Source organism: Choloepus didactylus, chromosome 3 (assembly GCF_015220235.1).
Source record: "Choloepus didactylus isolate mChoDid1 chromosome 3, mChoDid1.pri, whole genome shotgun sequence".
In the NCBI taxonomy this organism is placed as follows: domain Eukaryota; kingdom Metazoa; phylum Chordata; class Mammalia; order Pilosa; family Megalonychidae; genus Choloepus; species Choloepus didactylus.
Window position 1 is genome coordinate 4,813,298 of NC_051309.1, and position 18,293 is coordinate 4,831,590.

Genomic DNA, 18,293 nt, shown 5'->3' on the forward strand with positions numbered 1-18,293 from the left:
TCACGGATGGGAAAGCTGAGGCCCTAGGACCAAGTGGGTCTGTCCCGGGCCCACTGTCCCTGCACTCGCCGTGGCCGGGACCCTGGTGGACGCAGGAGGGGACCTACATCTTGTCCTGCCTCACGGAGCCTCTGCAGGGGCCACCGTTTCCAGCGGACCACATCCAGCCAGAGGCGTGTGCTAGGGCATGGGGGCAAAGGGCTCCATGAGGACCTAGGCTGCCCAGATGTATGCCTTTGATGGTGAGGAGGGGAAGGTGACTGGAAATGGTGCCCGGGGTATGTTTTTTGTAAAGTGACATCTCTGAAAGGCTGTCCTGGGTCCAGTGACAGCCTGTGACCCCCAGGGCAGACCTGGGACCCCTGAGGGGAACCCCAGGGAGCAAGAGCTCCACGTGACATAAAGCAAGGCCTTTCTAACAGGCGACGCACAGGCCCCGGGGAGGCCGCCGGAAAGACCCTGGCACAGCGGGTGGTGGACTCACGTTGATGATGGCGTCCGTTTGGATGAAGTCCATGTCCGAGTCGCGCAGGCCCAGCTCCTTGCCGTCCCGCTGGGCCGTGCTGACGATGCCGGTGGTGACCGTGTTCTGCAGGGCGAAGGGGCTGCCGATGGCCACCACGAACTCCCCGGGCCTCAGGTCAGCCGAGTGGCCCAGCAGCAGTGCGGGGAGCTTCCTCTGGGGGAGGGAGGGAGGGCAGGGGCAGGCTCAGCGGCAGCCTTAGTCGGGCCCGGAGCGAGATCACGGCCTGGCCCCTGGGGGCGACGTCCCAGGGAAGGCAGGGGCAGCTTTACAAAGCACCAAGAGAGACCTGGCCCAGGGCTGGGGTCCACGGAGAGGAGGCTCAGCACTACTGGGGACTGAAGGCCTGGTTTCAGGGCATGGAGGACACACACCAAGCCCAGCAGTTTTTAACAGCTTTGGCCACAGGCTCCTCTGAGAATCTGATAAAAGCTATGAGGCCTTCCCTGCAAAAATGCACCTGCACGCAAGCTGATCTGTACAAGTGAGAGATTCATGGGTGCTTGGAACCCAACTAAGAATACTGGGAGCCCCAGTTTTGCAGCCCTTGATCCAGCTCAACCTGATCTTCCAGCATAGACACACGGGAGGCCCAGAGGTGTAAAGTGACATAGCCAGGCTTTGCCGTTTGTGCCCTGCAGACTGATACACACACACATGCCACTCCTAATAGTGCAGGGTGCCACTGGGGCCTGTCTGTCTGTCTGACTCACTCTGCAGCCACACTGGGAGCTCTGGAGCACATTCAGAGGAGTGCTCACGAGTGTTTGCTGGAAGGTGCTGGAACATACACCCGTGTGCATGTAAAAACAGTGAAATCTGAAAAAGCTCTGCGAATTGCACCATCGATTTCTTGATTTTGTGCCATTGTCTTGGAAGAAGCTCCCGCTGGGGAGGCTGGGGAAGGGTATGGGGCCTCTCTGGGCTACTTTTACATTTCAAAATTTCTGAAATTGTCAAAGACTCTGCAGGCACCAAACAAGAACCCTTTCTGGGAACCTGTGATCTTTCTAGGCTCTCTGAACTACATTTGCAACTTCCCGTGCATCTCTAATTATTTCAACATAACAAGTTTCTTCAAAAGGCCCTGGAGAGAGCCCACGACCAGACCCCACGGACCTGGATTGGACCTGAGGGTCTGCAGGGCCCCTGTGGGGGCCCAGTTCAGTCCTGCCTGAGGCTGCTTCTTACCAGTTCAGTTTCTTTCCTTTTATTTCATGCCACCATGTCAATTAAGCGGGTATTTCTCATAACAGTGATCGATACAGGAAGAGAGATGAAAGGTCGGTGAAGGGTTGGAACGTGGAGCCCCCATGTGAGACTGAAGGATGGGGCGCAGGCGGGCAGTGGGGTGGGGAGCAGTCATGGGGGGACAGTCATGAGTGTCTCTGCACCATCTCCTGGGAGGCCCAGGACCCAGAGGGACGGATGTTTGGATTCTCTGCTGATTGACTGGAACATGAGAAATAAAAACACGGGGATCCCCTCCTCGAGCCCCCAGGACGCACTGGGCTGAGCAGGGTTTGGGCGACCTGTCTGGGTTTGGTTCAGCCCCTCTACACCGTGTCTGTACGGGCCGTGTGTCGGGAACTTCTTCCCACAACTCAATTCAAAGCCCCAGAAGGTTGAGGGGCTCAGAGCGAGCTTCCCCCGCCCTCAGCAAGGAGCAGCAGGTGCTGTCCCAGGTATGGCAGGTGCATTGCAGCCCCCGCACACCTGGGGCGCCCAGCCTGCCGATGACTGGCCTCCGCTGGCGGCAGGAGCCACAGCTGGCCCCCCGATTCCACCCCAGTGGCCGGAAGTGGGGAGACCAGAGGCAGCCCCCCAGGAGCTGGTCGGCCCCGGCCTCTCCCTATGGGCCTAGAGAAGGGGTCAGCAAATGGGGGCCCACAGGTCAGGTCTTACCCCCACCCCTGCACATTTCTGTAACTAAAGTTCTATCAGGACACGGCCACCCTGTCTGTGTTATCTGGGGCGGCTCTGATGCCACGGCAGAGAGGGGGTGGCGACGGAGACAGAGGCCCATCAAGCCGAAAACATTTAGTCCCTGGTCCTGCTCTGGAAAAGTGGCCCTCGCTGGTTCTTGAGCTCGCCCTTGGGCTCCGCAGCCTCGGGCTCCTCCTCTTTAAAATGGAGGGGCACCCCAGACTTGAAAGGGACTGTGAAGGGGCTCAAAAGTGTGTGGTGGCCCACGGTGGGTAATTCCTTCAAATCATCAAATCTCTCCCTCGGCCCGGCAAGAGGAAGCTCCTTGGAAAGATTCGCCGTCGCACGTGCTGTGAGCTCTCACTCAGAATGAGTGGCAGCCAGATTCAAGTGCACCCCAGTGGGCCGTGCCAGAACCCAGGGGAAACTCCAGGCCCAGACACCAGAGAGGGCAGAGGGGCGCAGACCGCGGCCTCGCCACACTCACCTCCTAACGGGGTGGGCCGCGGTTCCCCCTCAGCGGCCCTCGTGGAGAAATGCAGATAAAACACCGGGCACAACCAGGAACAAGATCGGGGAGGGCTGGGGACTCTGCCCAGCGGGCCTGGGGCCGTCTGGCAGACCTGGCCCTGCTCCCGTCAGACAGGCTGCTGGGCACATCACCCAACCTCCCCCAGAGCCTCAGTTTCCCCAGGTGAAATACCAGGATAACGATGGCCCTTTCCTGCCAGGGCCATGGGGACACTCAGAAGTGCATGCAAGGCTGGGCCCAGAGGAGCCCTTCTAGAAATGGCTGATGGAGGTGGGGGGATGGGGGAGAGGGCACATGTCCCAAACACACCCATCGGCCTCCATCGCCTCCATGGGGAGCGGCATCAGGAGTGGGGAAGGGGGTGGCCATGCCTGGAAGCACCTCCGTGGGGAGTGGCATGGGCCAAGGTCCTGCCCACGGTGGGCTGCACAGGTCCTGGATGACAGATGGCAGCCGGGCTCTGCCCTGCTCTGGCAGCTGGGGAACCGCAGGGCGGGGGTGAGCCCAGACAGCTGGGTCTGTCTTACTCGGTCCGTGCCTGGTCCCCTCCTGGCTTCAGTTTCTCCAGTGTCCCATGGGAAGGCTGGATGGCTGGCTCCCCTCTGAGGCTGGGGTCTGGGTCGCCCCGAGGTTCCCTGCCTGCACCCCACCAGGCGTCTCACCTTGGGGTGGATCTTGATGGTGGCGATGTCGGATTTCTTGTCGATGTCTTGGATGGCGGCCTCGTAGGTGTCCCCATTCTGCAGCTGCACCTTGAGCTGCTGCCGGCCTGAGACGGTGTTGGTGCTGGACACCACGTGGGCGTTGGTGACGATCAAGCCAGACTCCGACATGATGAAGCCCGAGCCGCTGGACAGGGGCACGTTGCGGCCAAACAGTGGGTGTCTGCGGGGGCGAGGGGGAAGGTCAGAGGGTGTCTGCAAAGGTCAGGGCAGGGTGGCTCGCGGTGGGGGAGTTGGCCACGTGTGTGGGGTCCACCAAGGGTGGCAGGACAGTGAGCCCCCTGCCCAGGGCGGGCAGGGTGTGGACCCAGAGAGCCTGCACCCCGAGCCTGGCCCCTGGCCACTCCCGGCCCCCAATAGGCCTCTGGGAGCCCCCAGGGCCTGCTCCAGCCCAGTGCAGCTCAGGCAGGGCCCCAGGCAGTCCAGACCTGAACATCTCTGGGATGCTGCCCGCCACGGTCCCCTCCCCAGCCTGCTGGGAGCGTCACCCCCAAGGCCGAGGTGAAGCGCCTGCAGTTGGTAATTAGCTGGCTCGGGGCAAGGCCAGGGATGTGCCACTTGGCGCTCCCCGGCTGTAATTTGCCCAATGACACATCTCAGGGGTTGGGGCTGTGGGAGGGGCAACGGGGGTGAGCGTGCTGCCGGGGAACGGGCCACGGAATCTTCCAGGCCTGCATTTCCTCGTCCAGAACCTGGGAAGGGCAACGCCTGCCTCTCGGGGGCAAAGGACGGAAAGGACACTGCTCTGATCATGACACCATTGGGGGCGCACGTAGGTCCTTGGGAGGGGTGAAGGGGTGAGGAGTGTTATTCTCACGGCTCATTCCACGGCTCCACGACCTCCCCTCTGGCACCTTCCATGGTGCACCTGTCGTGGGCCCTGCCCTCCAGGAGGGGAGGGGGAAGCGGTGGTGGCGCCAGGGGACCAGGGCACTATCTGGGGTAGGCTTGGAGCCGGGTGGGCAGGGAGCCCTGGGCTGGAGCTGGGAATCGGGGCGTGAGCCTGCTCTGTGCTCTCTCCAGGAGCCACCTGTCACCCCAGTGTCTCAGGATCAGGTATAACGACACGGGCCAGCCTCCATCCCTGACACGGGGCTGCAGGGAAAGCGCTGGGCAAACGAACCAGCCCCTGGAGTGCTCTCCAGAGGCCGCTGGTGACTGTCAGCCCGGCCGCGGGGCAGACGTGACTCACTTCCTCTGATACCCTGGATGGAATTGGGGGGTCACATCCCAGACTCCCGGGGCCTCCCCACAGCTGTGCAGACCCCCTCCCACATCTGCAGAGGTCAAAAGGTTAAGAAAGATGGGTGGAAGGAAGGCTCTGAACTTGAGAGAATTCTGTCAATCTCTTGTCTTTGGGGCGCGTGTGGATTTGGGAAGAGTCCCAGGATTTGACGTTAGCCAAGGAGCACTGTGCTCCATTTGCAGGGGGCAGTGCCCCGAGGGCCGGGCTTCCTGCGACTGGCTCAGACCACCCCATGGGACTGGGGGTCGGGGGGCCAGGGGAGGGCGTGTGGCGGGAACCAGGGCAGGCCCTGCCGGGGAGAGACAAAGGAGGCCCGGCGTGGGGGGCTGCAGGGAGGCACCCCTCTGGGAGGTGAGACCCCACATTCAGCCCGGCTTCCTCTATGAGGTTTCGGATACCCTGCTTTCCCGATGATTCATTCATTCACTCATGCATTCATTCATGCATCCATTCACCCACTCTCATTCACTCATTCACTCGCTCACTCACTGAGCGGCCACTCTGGGGCAGGCCTTGGGCTCTGAGGGTTCGAGGCCGGCTCGGCTCAGCGCCTGCCTGGAATTGGTCACTGTCTGGTGGGGAACAAGGACAACAGTCAGGTACTCGTCCTGTGTCATCAGGACCCCCGGCCCCAGCTGAGGTAAGTTACCCACCCAGGACTGGGGGCTCAGTGAGCGTGTGGGCCGAACCCCCCTTCTCTGAGCACAGCCTCCTTGTCTTTCAGCAGAGAAGGGGCCTCGGGACACCCAAGACCAGTCCGGCCGTGGAGGTCCAAAGTGGGCACAGGGTGGGAAGAGGGTGCCCAGGCCATCTGAATGCAGGGGTCAGAACATGGGGGCAGCGTGCGGAAGAGGGGAACAGTGTGGACAGGCCCTCCCCAGGCTGCCGATCCTGCCTCTGGGTGTCACACAAGCCGGAAAGTTCCAGGTAAGAGGCTGAGCCTGGAGCCACTCGGCTGCTGGGAACCCTCGCTCGCCCCTGGCCATCCGCTCAGCAACCCGGTCTTGCTGCCGCCCCTGGGACAGGGATGCCTCGGCCTCGGCTCAAGCAGGGCCGTCCTCCCCTCCCCGTCCACTCCCAAGTCCCCGGCACCCTCAGTCACCCTCCCCTGCTGCAGGCTTGTTTAGCACCTTCCAGCGGTTCACAGCCGAGCTGTTTCTAGATCCATTGCCCATGACTGGCCCTGCTGGCATACAAACACACAGCAGGTGCCCAGTAGAATTGCCTAAGCAAACGAATGAACCAGCTCCTGCTCCCTGCACATTCACTCAGCACCCAGGGCTCCATGGGGTGCAAGGTTGCTTTTCATTTCCCGCAGGCGAGAGACCAGGGTCAGGGAGGGGCACACAGCCAGCGAGGAGCCTGGAACACCACCGGCCTGGCCCAAGCCCGCTCTGGTCCCCAGGCCCCAGGCCGCCCCAGCAGGCGCAGAGGACGCCGGGAGGCAGGGGGCGAGCGGGGGCGAGCGGGGGTGAGCGCAGGGCTGCACGCACCTCAGGAAGAGCTCGATGTGGACCACGGCCGGCGCGATCTTCTCCACCACATCGGCGATGAAGTTGAACTTGAACCTCGGGCTGGTCAGCTGGTGGAGACCTGCACTGGCAGGAAGGACCAGGCGCATTAACGAGACATGGACCCCTGCCCGGGCCGGGGGTACAGGAAGAACCGAGATGCAGACACCCCGAATCCCAGGCCTGCCCATGCAGCCTGTGGATACAGGAAGAACAAGGTGTGCTGATGAGGTGCAGACACCCCTGTTCCCAGGACCCCCAACTGGGATGGGGGTGCAGGAAGCTCCATCAGAGACCTTGATCCCCTCGGGAGATCCCCAGACTCAGTGGGGACACCAACATTCTGGAGGGGTGCCTTGGTTTCCCTGAGAAGGGCAAACGAAGACTTCGTGTCCCAAGTGTCCTTGCATCGTGGCACTGACCTGTGGCCAGCCAGGGGCTCAGAGAGGTTCAGCACTTGCCCTGGACCACACAGTACTGATGCTGGGGCTGGACTTGAGTTGTCCCAGGGCTTTGTCCTTCCTCTCACCTGGCAGTAAGGCCCTTGCCTGAGAGATTGGTCCCCCTCCTTGCCAGCTCTGGCCAGGCCCACCAGGTCCAGGGACTGGCAAAGGACCACTCAAGGGACAGTGGGAGCCAGGGTTGCCCCTTCTGAGCTGCCCCCACCTGGCCCTGGCACAGCTCCCCCTGAACCAGGCTGGGCTGCCAATTTCTGAGTCCCCAGGGCCCCACGTCTTCATCGAACTTGGCCATGCCCCAGTGTGATCTGCCAGGCAGTTCATGAACTTCCCTGAAACCTCCACTGGCTCAGATTTCTGCTGCCGTCAGCAGTGAGGCTGCTGCCTGCCAGGACCGCGGGCCAAGGGCACGTGAGTGGCGGCCCTGCACGGGCATGTCTGGGGCCTCCCAGGTCCCCGCCACAGACTGGAGCTCTCTTCTCTGGAACCCACTCCGCCTGGCTTTCCTTACAAGTGGCTCCCAGCCCTGGAATGAGCACTGGGTTGGGAGGGACATGCAACCAGGGCTCATACAAGCTCTGCCACTCTGCTGCTGTGTGGCTTCAGGCAAATCACTTGCCCTCTCTGGGCCACGACACATCATGTGAAAATGGGACTGAAGATTCCCATACCCCATGGGGACTGGGTGTAAACTGTGACACTCTTGCCCCATGGGGAGCTCACCCCCTACCCTGTCACCCTGCAACGAGGGTGAGCAAAGAGGGCTTAGCCTGTGAAGTCCAGCTCCACAGCTGGCATTGCTCCTGATGATCGTTGGAAAGGGAGATACCAGGATCTAGTGGAAGTCAGGTTCCAAAACCCCAACACATTGGTCCTTCTTCTGGGTGCTCTCTCCTGTGCCCCATGACTCCCCAAGGTCCTCACCACCCATTGAGTTGGAGCCTCGAGGGCACAGAGAAGTTTGCTCCAGTCCCCTGTGTAAGGGGAGGGGCGGATCTGAATCTAGGGTCCAGAGACCCCACAACCCCCATGCTGGGGCACAGCCTGCTCTGTACCTGGGGCTCCACCACACCCTCACGCAGGAGCTGCTCCTCACAAATGATGGCTGATCCTTCTGCAAAATGCCAAGGAGGGCAGCTGGGCTCCACGAGGTGAGGCTCCCTGTGCAGCGCAGGTCTGGCTGTTCTACCTCATGGCCCCCAGAACCCCGGATTCATCTTCCAGCCCCCCAAGCAGAGAGAAAGGAAACCAGTCACATCCACTGCCTCCCTGGAGGCTCCGCTCTACAGCCAGGTGCCCCCAAAACCAAACCAGACCATCTCCCCCCGTCCCCCGGGAGACCCTGGGGGCCCTCTGCTGTCAGCAGGGAGAGGGTGTGACAGGCCTGGTGGCTCCCCCATGCGTCCCCAGGGCCGGCCTGACGGGGCTGAGCTGGTGTCTAAAGCCGCGCCGGGGAGAGGCAGGCTGGGGGCTGGCAGCAGGGGGACGCCCGCTCACCCCTGCCGGCCGTGTAGCCTCAGCCCCTCCGCCCACCCCGAGGCTCCACCCTGCACCTCCACCCCCGAGCACCAGCCCCCTCTCCCTACCCTGGCCGAGCTCCAGTCCTGCCCCCTTTGCAGTCCCCACCCCGGTTGGAAAGCCTCTCCCTGTCCCCCGGCCCATGACATGCGCTCTCTGTGGAGTTTATTCAGTGCCTTCTATGGGCCAACCCAGTGCCCAGTGCTGGGAGATGGAGAAAAGTCAGCCCAGCCTCCTCTCCACTGCTCAGCGGTCAGTCCGGGGGTGGGTGGCAGATGTGCGCCCCTGAGAACAGCATGCCCGGCAGGGAACAGCACACACAAAGGCCCGATGGCACGAAGCTGCACACAGAGCCAGCATCAGCCTTCACGTGCCTCTGGATATTCTGGTTTGGCAGGCGCTGGACCGGGCCCAGGGTGGATAAAACCCTGCAGAAATGATTAGAAATGACTGCGTGCTTGTGCGACCCAATCCTGCATCTTAGAGATGCTCACATCAGGAGCCAGGAGACCCCTGAGGCCCCATCCTGATCACCCCCTGGTTCCCGACATTGTCCAGTGACCTGGCCCCAGTCCCCAGCAGGTGGGCAGCAGGGCCACTGTACCTCCTCGCGCCCCAATGCGGCTCAGGCCTCGCTGAGGTTTGAATCCCACTGCCTGGAAATCTGGGCAGGCAGGGCCAGCCATTGCTCGAGCCTCTCGTTTCAGATGCAGGCTCCCCAGAAAACATGTAAAATACGTGACAGTAATTTTTATTCATGATGATTAAAAAAACCCACACCAAAAACCTCTGTAAGATATTCCTAAATAAAGGCCTGGCAGGAAAAGCATCAAAATATTACGTGGTGGTTACTTGAGGGGCAGGGAGCTGCAGTTATGAGTGAATGTGTTTCCTTTCCTAAACTGGATGAATTTTCTACCATAGGCAATATCCATCTGCAGACAGATCCGAGAAAACTAAGAAGGGGCAGGGAGCAAGGCCTGAGCCGGAAGGTTCCTGGGGATGGGCTGGGGGTGGGGAAAAGCGGACGGCAGGGGCCTGTGTGTGCCAGACAACAGACCCTCCACGAAAGAAACCCACGCACACCCCACATGCAGGGCACCAGCTCCTGCAGGACAGGGGTGCAGCTGCTCACCCCCAGGCCCCCAGCAGTAGCCAGCACAGGGCAAGGCCCATGGCAGGCTCTGAAAACACTTTGCTGAATGAATCAATGAATGAAGGACAAGGATGCTTGACTGGCTGTCTCTGACCCAGCACCCAGCACCCAGCACCCAGTAGGTCTACATCTACCACAAACGTTCATTGCTCCTTTTATGGCCCAGGAAACTGAAGCTTGGCCAGGAAGCTGCTTGTCCAGGTCACTCAGCTGGGGACGGCAGGCCTGCCCCTGGTCCCTAGGGCTGGTCCAGGGGCCTCAGAGCCTGGGCCTTCCCTGACCCCCGGCCTGGGGCACCCCAGCAGGGCAGGGCTGGCCAATGGCTCCTGAGTTGGCCGATTGGGGACACCAACCCTGCTGGGTCCTGTCACTTTAAATCGGTCGTGGTGGGTGGTGGGCTGGGGGCAGGGGCCTCTTTCTCTGTCCTCCCCACCGCAGATGAATCACCCATGATTCAGTGGGAAGGCAGGACGTGGTTCCCACTGTCTCTTTCCACATGAAAACCGTGGGCCCCCTGGCTGGGAAGCAGACTCTGTTTATTTGTGTTTTTTTTGACAACCCCCACCTCCACCCAGTCCTCGAGCCAAAGCTCTGAAGTCAACAGCTCAACCAGACTCAGCTGTTAGCCTTTTTTCCTTTTCGATGTGAAAATACACCAGGATCCTGAAAGGCCCAGGAAGTTTCCCTTGGAGCTTCCTGAGGCAGAGCAAACAGCCAAGGCCAGGTGTCAGGAGAGGAGGGGAGTTGGGGGAGGAGCTGGCGGGGACCGAGGAGCTCAGGGCTCCACTCCCAGCTTTCCTGGAGGGCTGGGGACTGCCCATGTGAGGCCTCTGGGCAGTCAGAAGTGCCGTGGAACAGACAGGGAAACTGAGGCCCAGAGTGGGAACGTGACTGGTCCAGATATCCCACAGGACTACCTCATACAGCTGCACAGGTTGTGCACTGCACAGTCCAGGACACAATATTTACAAGGTGTGGCTGGCTCCTCCCGGAGTTGTGCAGTGTACAACCTGCCCAACTGTATGCGTCAGCCCTTCCAGCAGAGCCAGGCAGAGACCCAGTCTGTTTCCCCAACTCTGAGGGCACTGCCCCTTTTCTTGATACCTGGAGTCAACAGACCCCTCTGTCACCCAGGGGTGAGCTGTGAGCCGAGGAGGGGGCCATCAGGGGAGGACCACAAGGTCCCATCTAAGATGCCAAGTTCAGCTAATGGCCTGTAGGCCAGACAGCAGCTCTGCAGCACATGTTAAGAACCCCGATGTCTGGGTCCCCATTATAGCTATGGCCTCATCTCCTGCTCTGCTCCCCTGTATACCTGGCTCAGCTCCTGAAGCCGACCAAGCTCCTCTGGGCCTCTGCACACGAAGCCTCCTCTGCCTCCTCCGGGGAGTCTGCCCTGACTGCAGGCTCGATGACCTCTCTCCCCTCTGGGCCCATGGCACCTTCCACCCCCTCCCAAGGCTGGTCCCCCTGGACTGTCCCTGAGGCCGGGGAGCCCGAGTCTGAGTCTGATTCACGTCTGTGGCCTGACCCTCGCCGTTAGCAGGGACAGAACGCGTGAAGGAGTGAAGGACTGAATGAATGTTCTCCTCCAGGGACAGAGGGGTGGTCCCGAGGGCCGCTCCAGGCTTCCGGCCCCCAGCCTTGGCCCCACCCGCCCGCCAGGGACAGGCTTGCAGCCCCAGGGGCCGCCTCCCGGGTTTGATGTGCTCCCGAGAGGGCTCCCTGTGTTTTCCTTTCTTCCCTGTCCCGGAATGAACCGTCTGTTCCCAGCCAAGAGCAATGGCCTCAGAGCCCGCCGCGGCTCCCGGGGGCGGATGCTGACGGCTGCCACCCTCGGGCCCCCCATCCATGAAGCCTGGGGCGGGGGCGAGGCTGCGCCCCTCGGGGCCACGCCCAGAACCGGCCAGGGTGGGCTCTGACGTCAGGACGGGCTCTGGGCACTGAAGATTTCATTTGTGCACAGTGGGAACGGCTGACCCATTTTACAGGGCTCAGTGGGGGCACAAGACCCGCCCAGGGTGGCACAGCCAGGCCCGGCGACTCCCGAGCACGAGCATGTCCCCCGCTCCGTGCTGGTCCTTGGCCAAGGCGACTGGCCGCCCGCCCCCGGGACGGCGCTGCCCGGGCCTGTGCTGGGCACGGGGCCAGCCTTTCGCGTCTCCCGCCCGGCCGGGCCGTGGGCCAGCCCGGTGCAGCAGCGGGAGAGCTGCCACCGGCTCGTCGGTGTTTGATGGTGAGAGGGTGCTGGGCCGCTCCCAAGAGGCAAAAGGTGGAGACAGCCCAAGTGTCCATCAACAGAGGAGCAGATAAACAAAGCGCGGTCTGGCCGCACAACGGATTATTGTTCAACCGTCAACAGAAATGGAGTTGTGATGCGTGCTATGACAGGGCTGAACCGAGAAACACCACACTAAGCACAAGAATCCAGACACAAAAGGCACAGATGCTGTGATTCCACTTGCATGAAATGCTTAGGACAGGCAAAGCCAGAGACAGAAAGCCGCTTCGTGGTTGCCAGGGGCTGGGGCACTTGGGGGAGTGACTGCCACCAAACCATGAGGTTAGAGGATCTTTTGGGGGTGATGAAAATATTTTAAAATTGATGGGGGTGACGGTTGCATGACCTTGCGAATAGACTAAATACTACAGACATGTTCACTTTACAGCTGTTAATTTTATGTTATGTGAATTTTACCTCAATAAAAAAAGAGGGGTGCTGGTCCCCTCACAGGGCCCTTCAGGCCAGGCAGGACTCAGAGCCACTGCCCAAGCCACACAGCCCAGGTGGGTCAGCCCTGGCTCTCCTCTTACAGGAAGCCCTCCCTGCTTTGGCTGGGCCCAGCCAGTAGCTCCCCAGCTGAGAACAGGGGACTAAGTGAGGCCAGGGCAGCTTTCCATCTCCTTCCCCTCTCTCAAGAACTCAGTTTATGCAAGAAAAGTCCAGAAAGAGCATCTGTGTACCTTCCGTGCAGGAAGCATTTTAATTCAACCTCTCACTGAGTGTCCAATGGCCCGACAAGGGGGTGCTGCCGTTAGCCCCACTTGACAGATGGGGAGAGGGAAGCACAGAGAGCTCAGGACGTTTGCAGGGTCTCGCCACGGGGTGTGGCAGAGCTGGGACCACCCCTTGCTCCTCTCCCAGAATCTACAGACTTGGGGCATCCCACGATCGCCCACCACACTGGGGGTTTGGTTGAGGTCCTGCATGCCTTCTGGCCACGTCTTCGCTATTCTGGGGCTTCATTCGATTTCTCACCTGCTTATTCCACCCTGGTCAGAACTAAACGTGGAGGCCATGTCCTCCGGCCGCTGGAGGCTCAAGGTGCATGGTGCGAGGCCAGCAGAGCAGGTGGCCCAGGCTCGGGCAGAGCCACCCCCAACCTCTTCCTAATAAAGGGACGTGAGGGCCCCGTGAGCCGGGAGCCCAAGCTGCCACCTCCACTCAAAGCACAGCCCTGAGGAGGCGCTCAGGCCCCGATGGGCTCCGCAGTGTGTACCCCATCCCGTGTTCATGGACCCCGGGCCTCATGGGAACTCACGTGGCCTGGCTGGTTCATGGCCAGCTGAGGGGCATGTGTCAGGACAGACAGGTGGACCCAGTGGCTCATGTCTGGGGTGCTGGGCTCCAGCTCACTGAGCAGGTGCTTGCCCTTGGACCCCACCCGGCAGCCGCACCTGCTGTGTACCCCCACAGGGCCCCCTGGGAAGGGGACGGGGATCTGGGCTCGAGGGGGTGGGGCCCCGTGGCCTCCGAGTGACCAGCCTGCCGTCCTGTCCAACACCTAGGCCCCAGCCTCCTGAGGACACACACACCAGCACAGATGCACGTTCAGTGCCCAGGAAGCATGGGCATGGCCCCTCCTCAGAATTGGGACCCTGGGGTCCCCAACTTCCCCACCCCCATTACCTCTCGCCTCCCACACCTGAGCCTCAAAAGGCCCCTCCCATCGCATTCGCCCATCAATCCTGCCCTCCCCTCAGCCTCACCCCCGCCCCCCAGCCCGGGGCAAGCTGGGCTCCCCGCACCCCACTCTGCACTCCCCCTACTTCTAAGCCTCCAAGGGCCCCTCACCGCCTGAACAGGCCACCCTCAGCTCCCCAGGCTGGCGGCAGCTCAGCTCCACAGCTTCCTGCCTCCCTCCTCTGCCCACACCCACCCCTCCACAGCTCTGTTTGGATGCCGCCTCTCCCAGGAAGCCCTCCCTGATCTACCCCCTCCCCATCCTGGAGGTGGTTCCTGCCCCCTCGGGGCTTCCACACATAGTCATCGATCCCTCACAAAATGGATTGGGGATTTAATGGGGGGCTTGCTGGGGGTGGTGAGGGTGGGCGGCAGGCAGAGGGCAGGTCACATGGAGTCCACGAGCTCTGGGAGTCTGGGCTCGGTCCTGGGCCTCTGGGCGGAGGTGAACAGGAAGGAGAGAAGCATGGGCAGGGGTCCCCCCGAGGGGGTGGCTGCGGGAACCCCAGCTGTGCCTCCTGGCGGGTAGACAGAGCAGCAGAGGGTGAGGGTGTATTTGTGCTTCCTGGGTCAGGCCCTGGCGGGGACCGGCCAGCTGCCCAGTGTCCTCTCTGGCTGGACTCCCGGCTCGCAGTGGCCTTGGCGGGGGCCCCTGGCGACCAGCCGAGCTCCAACCGCCAGCTGCTGTCAGCTCAGCTCTGCTGTCGTGGGTGGAGGGGGAGACGGGGAGAGGGGGACTGATCTCGCCAGATCAGTCCCAAGTGCTGAATTCCAAGACATGAGCGACCCCAGGAAGCTGCTAAGAGGATTAAGAATCAAAAAGCCACCGAAGCCCTTAAACAAATAAAACTGAGAGACGCTGTAAATGTGGCTCTGGGGTTGCACGATAAAAGCTGGTTATTAAATGCCACGTTGTAAACTGCTCAGGGCTCTAGATTCTGAATTAATTGCAGTAGAAGGCCTATTCGTCCATGAGGCAGGCGGACGGGGCTGTGAGGCCCAGCATTCTGGTTAAATGAAAAGGTTAGATGAGGAGGCCTCCCCTCTGAGACCCTCCGAAAACACACGTCTTTTTCAATTATCTCATTATTAAGTATTTATACGTGCCTGTGTAGTGGCTCTGCCTGAAAGTGGAGATGAGAATATGCTCCAAGGTGGCGAGCCTCCCATCACTGGAGGTATGCAACACGGAGCAGGGGGCTTAGAGGGGATTCACACACGCCCCCAGTGAGCCAGTCATGTCACATCAGCTGCTGTCTGCCTGGCTGGGCCGGGCCACCCTGAGGAAACAGAGTGGGTCCCAGGCGGCTCAGAGCCTGTGAAGACTGAGCTCAAGCCCTGGGTGCCATAAACAGCTCTGACAACAGGTGGTGCCCAGGGGTCTGGAGGAGACCCCAGGGTAAGGTCACCAAGCTAAAGAAGGGAAGTACCTAGCCTTGGTGGTCAGTGGAGGTGGCTGGGGGTGGGGGGCACAGCCTGGACACTGGGATGGGGACTCGGCCACATGACGGGGAGGAAAGAGGAATCAGCAGGGGCCGAGTGCGTGCAAAAGCCCTGAGGCGGAAAGAAGGCCGTGAGGCCAGAGCCCAGAGGATGGGTAGATGGCATGATACAGCATCAGAGGGTGGGCAGGGGTCAAGGTGAGTCTGGGACGCTGCCAGAGGGGTCCTGCCGGTGGGTCAGATTCTCAAGGACCTCCCCCCCACCGGCTGCCGGGTGCAAGGGGATCGGAGAGAGACTGTGTCAGTGAAAGGCCAGTGAGGCCGGGCTGGGGAGGTGCAGCGGCCGGCCGGGGACGCTTCAAGGTGGAGAGCTAAGAGGACCCGCTGGTGGACGGGACATGAGGGGTGGGGGGAAGTGGGGGACTGAGGGTGCCGCAGGCCTCCGGCCAAGACATCAGGAGGGCAGGCCTCTCGGCTGAGCTGGGGAGACTGAGGTGAGAGACCATGGCGGGTGATATGTACTCCAGCTCAGGAGAGGGATGGCCGAAAGGATCCCGAGTCACCAGCACCTGGAGGGCATTTGGAGGCGCAGCCTGGACCAGCCCACCTGTCAGGGGTAAAGGGGGAGGAGCTGAGGGAGAGGAGAAGGGAGGGGCCAGGAGACACAGGGGCTTCCACGTGGAAACTTCTGGAATGGGCAACACCGTGCAAGCTGGTGTTTGGGGACAGCCCCTAGTAACACCAGGCAGGCCCTCCAGAGGGAAGGAGGGTGGACGCTGCCCAGTAAACACCAGGAGGGCCCCGGCCTGACCCCCGCCTCCAGACCTCGGGGACTGTCCCCGCTGCCCCTGCTGAAGGTGGCCTGGGGCCTCTGAGTGCACAGACGCGCAGTCAGTTCCACTGCTCCCCCACTGCCTCCCCTTTCGGAGCCTCGGCTGACACCTCTGTGTGTGAGCAGGGCCCAGACTTTCAGTGGTGATGCCAGCGAGAGACCTCTGGGCCAAGCAAGCAGCCTGCAAGGCTCGGATTTCACCTGTGGACCCCGTGCTGCAGCCTGGGTGCCGAGTCTCTGTGCTCTGGGGGTGGGGGTGGGGACAATGGCCATGGAAGCCCAGGAGGCCCCGACAGCCCTGGACTTGGGCAGCAGCTCGAGGTGCCTGGGCCAAGGCAGCCAGGGGGCTGGTGTCAGCGTCAAGGTCACGGGGAGTCCCAGGTGGAGCCCGGGCCCGTCCAGGATTGCAAACCCTCCATCCCGTACCCAGGGCCTCCCCGCCCCCGGCTCCAGCCCCAGCTGCCACCCTCTCCCCTGCACCTTGCCTTCTGCCCATGCTGTCCCTCTTTGTGCCCAGAACGCCCTTCCCATGCTCTGCCTGGGAGTTCCAGCTTGCCTTTCACAGCTCGGCCCAGAAGCACCCCTTCTGGGGAGCCCCCTGATCTTGCCAGACAAAACAGAAATGCCAGTGGCAAATAATGGTGACACCGGTGCCTGAAATGAAGAATGGAGTTGCATGGCTCCTTAGGTGCCAGGAACGTGCTTTTTGGCTAATTAATCCCTGCAACAGCCCTCGGCTGTGGGGGTTGTTGTGTCCCCATTTTACAGACGAGGAAACCGAGGCTAATGAAGTGACTTGTCTAAGGTTGTGCTGTCAGGGGGACCCGATCCATGGCCACTTCCTGCCTCTTCTGAGTGACCCCTGCCTCTGTCTGGGCCCTTGGGCTCCCTGCCGTCTATCTCGGGCCTCCGTCTATCTCCCCCACAGTCTGGAGCTTCCCCAGGGCCCATGGCCTCGCCACCCAGAGCCCAGAGAAGAGGCTTCATCAACATGGGTGTTTCCAGTCCTCTTGACCACCTCCCCCTTCCCTGTTCCCCACATCCCCAGGCCCACAGCCCTACTCCCACAGTGTCCACCACGTGGGGGAGGCAGGGCTGGGGAAGGCACAGCGGGCAGGCACCAGGCCCGCCCTGTACCTCCCTGACCCACCGTCAAGGCCCAAGATGGGTGCACCGGCCCAAGGCCGCGTGCGGATTCAGGGGCACTCAGGGCATTAGCTGTCGGGAGGCACTGTCCTCTCCCTGCAGTCTGAACACGTGTCTGACCACATCACCCCCAGCCCCTTAAAGCCCTTCAGTGGCAGGCCCAGAGAATCCGTGGTGCTTCCCAAACTGAGCTCCCCGGAACCCCAGTATGTTCTGCCAGAAAAGAAATCTCTATCGGTACTTTAATGAGAAACCCTGGATTTTATGGTTTTGTTTCTTGTTTTTCTTAAAGCAGGCTTTTATAGAACCTCTGATCTAAACAAACATCATACGACTCCTTACCAGGGGGGTGGGGCAGGGCCCTTGGCTTCCCACCTCTTTGAACCATAGGACCCTTATTTTTTTAGGGCTGGCACATTGGGGAAGCACCGCCTTACAGCATAAGGTCCAATCTCTTTAGTGTGATGCCTACAGCCACTTGTCATTGGCCCCTGCCGACCCGCCAGCCCGAAGTGCCCCCACTGCCATCCCTGCAGCCCCCCAGATGCCAGCTGCTCTGAGCTGATCTTCCCAACGCATTCCCGGTGCACAGCTGGGCCTACACGTGTCCGTTCACACAGTTCCCTCTTCCTGCAATGCCTTTCCCAGCCCTACCCAGAAAACTTGTCCTCATCCTTCCGGTTGCAGCTTAAACCTCCACCCCCCTCCCCCATCCTGAAAGGCTTCCCAGGAGCCCAGGCCTTCGGTGCTCCCCCACCGTGCTCTCAGAGCACCTCGGAGATGGCCCTGGGCATGGCAGCGTCTCCCCTGCAGCAGACATAGGCTCTGGCTCACCTCCACGAGCCCGGGGCCGGCCCAGCCACCAGCCCAGACTGGGCTCCAGCCTGCACCTGTGCAGTGGGAGGCAGAACCTGCATTCCCGGAGGTGCCCAGGTGGGGAAAGGGGCAGCAGGTTGTCCATTTCCCTCCATTCACAGGGACAACCTGCAGGGCAAGAAGCAATCCAGAGCCACCTCCGGGCCAGGGGAGGCTGGCCCAGGGTTTTGGAGGACTGAGAAATGTCGCCCCAAACCCCCTCGCCAAGGGCAGGCCAAACCGTCCAGGGACCCCTCTAGCTCACCATTCCCAAACGGCCCACTGGAGATGTGCCTATTAACTGCATTAAAAAAGAAAGGAAGGAAACGCTGGGTGTCGCCCCAGAGGGCAGGCCCCCTGGAGATGTACCTTCAGGAAAGATTGCTTTTGACCCAACACCCCTGACAGAGCAGGGACGTGAGGACCCGGGGAATGGGGCACGAGACAGGTGAATTCTGGTGA

General features: G+C 61.3%; 1 protein-coding gene across 1 annotated transcript in view; it reads right to left on the minus strand.

Annotated features, from left to right (window-relative positions):
• The window catches only part of HTRA3 (HtrA serine peptidase 3), a 34,956-nt gene that overhangs the window by 15,874 nt on the left and 789 nt on the right, over window positions 1-18,293 (minus strand). Inside the window, exons 2-4 of the mRNA XM_037829319.1 lie at window positions 6,443-6,542; window positions 3,644-3,866; window positions 485-679 (exon numbers count right to left, since the gene is read on the minus strand). Of these exons, the coding sequence (XP_037685247.1) occupies window positions 485-679; window positions 3,644-3,866; window positions 6,443-6,542 (518 nt within the window). The remainder of the gene's footprint in view (window positions 1-484; window positions 680-3,643; window positions 3,867-6,442; window positions 6,543-18,293) is intronic.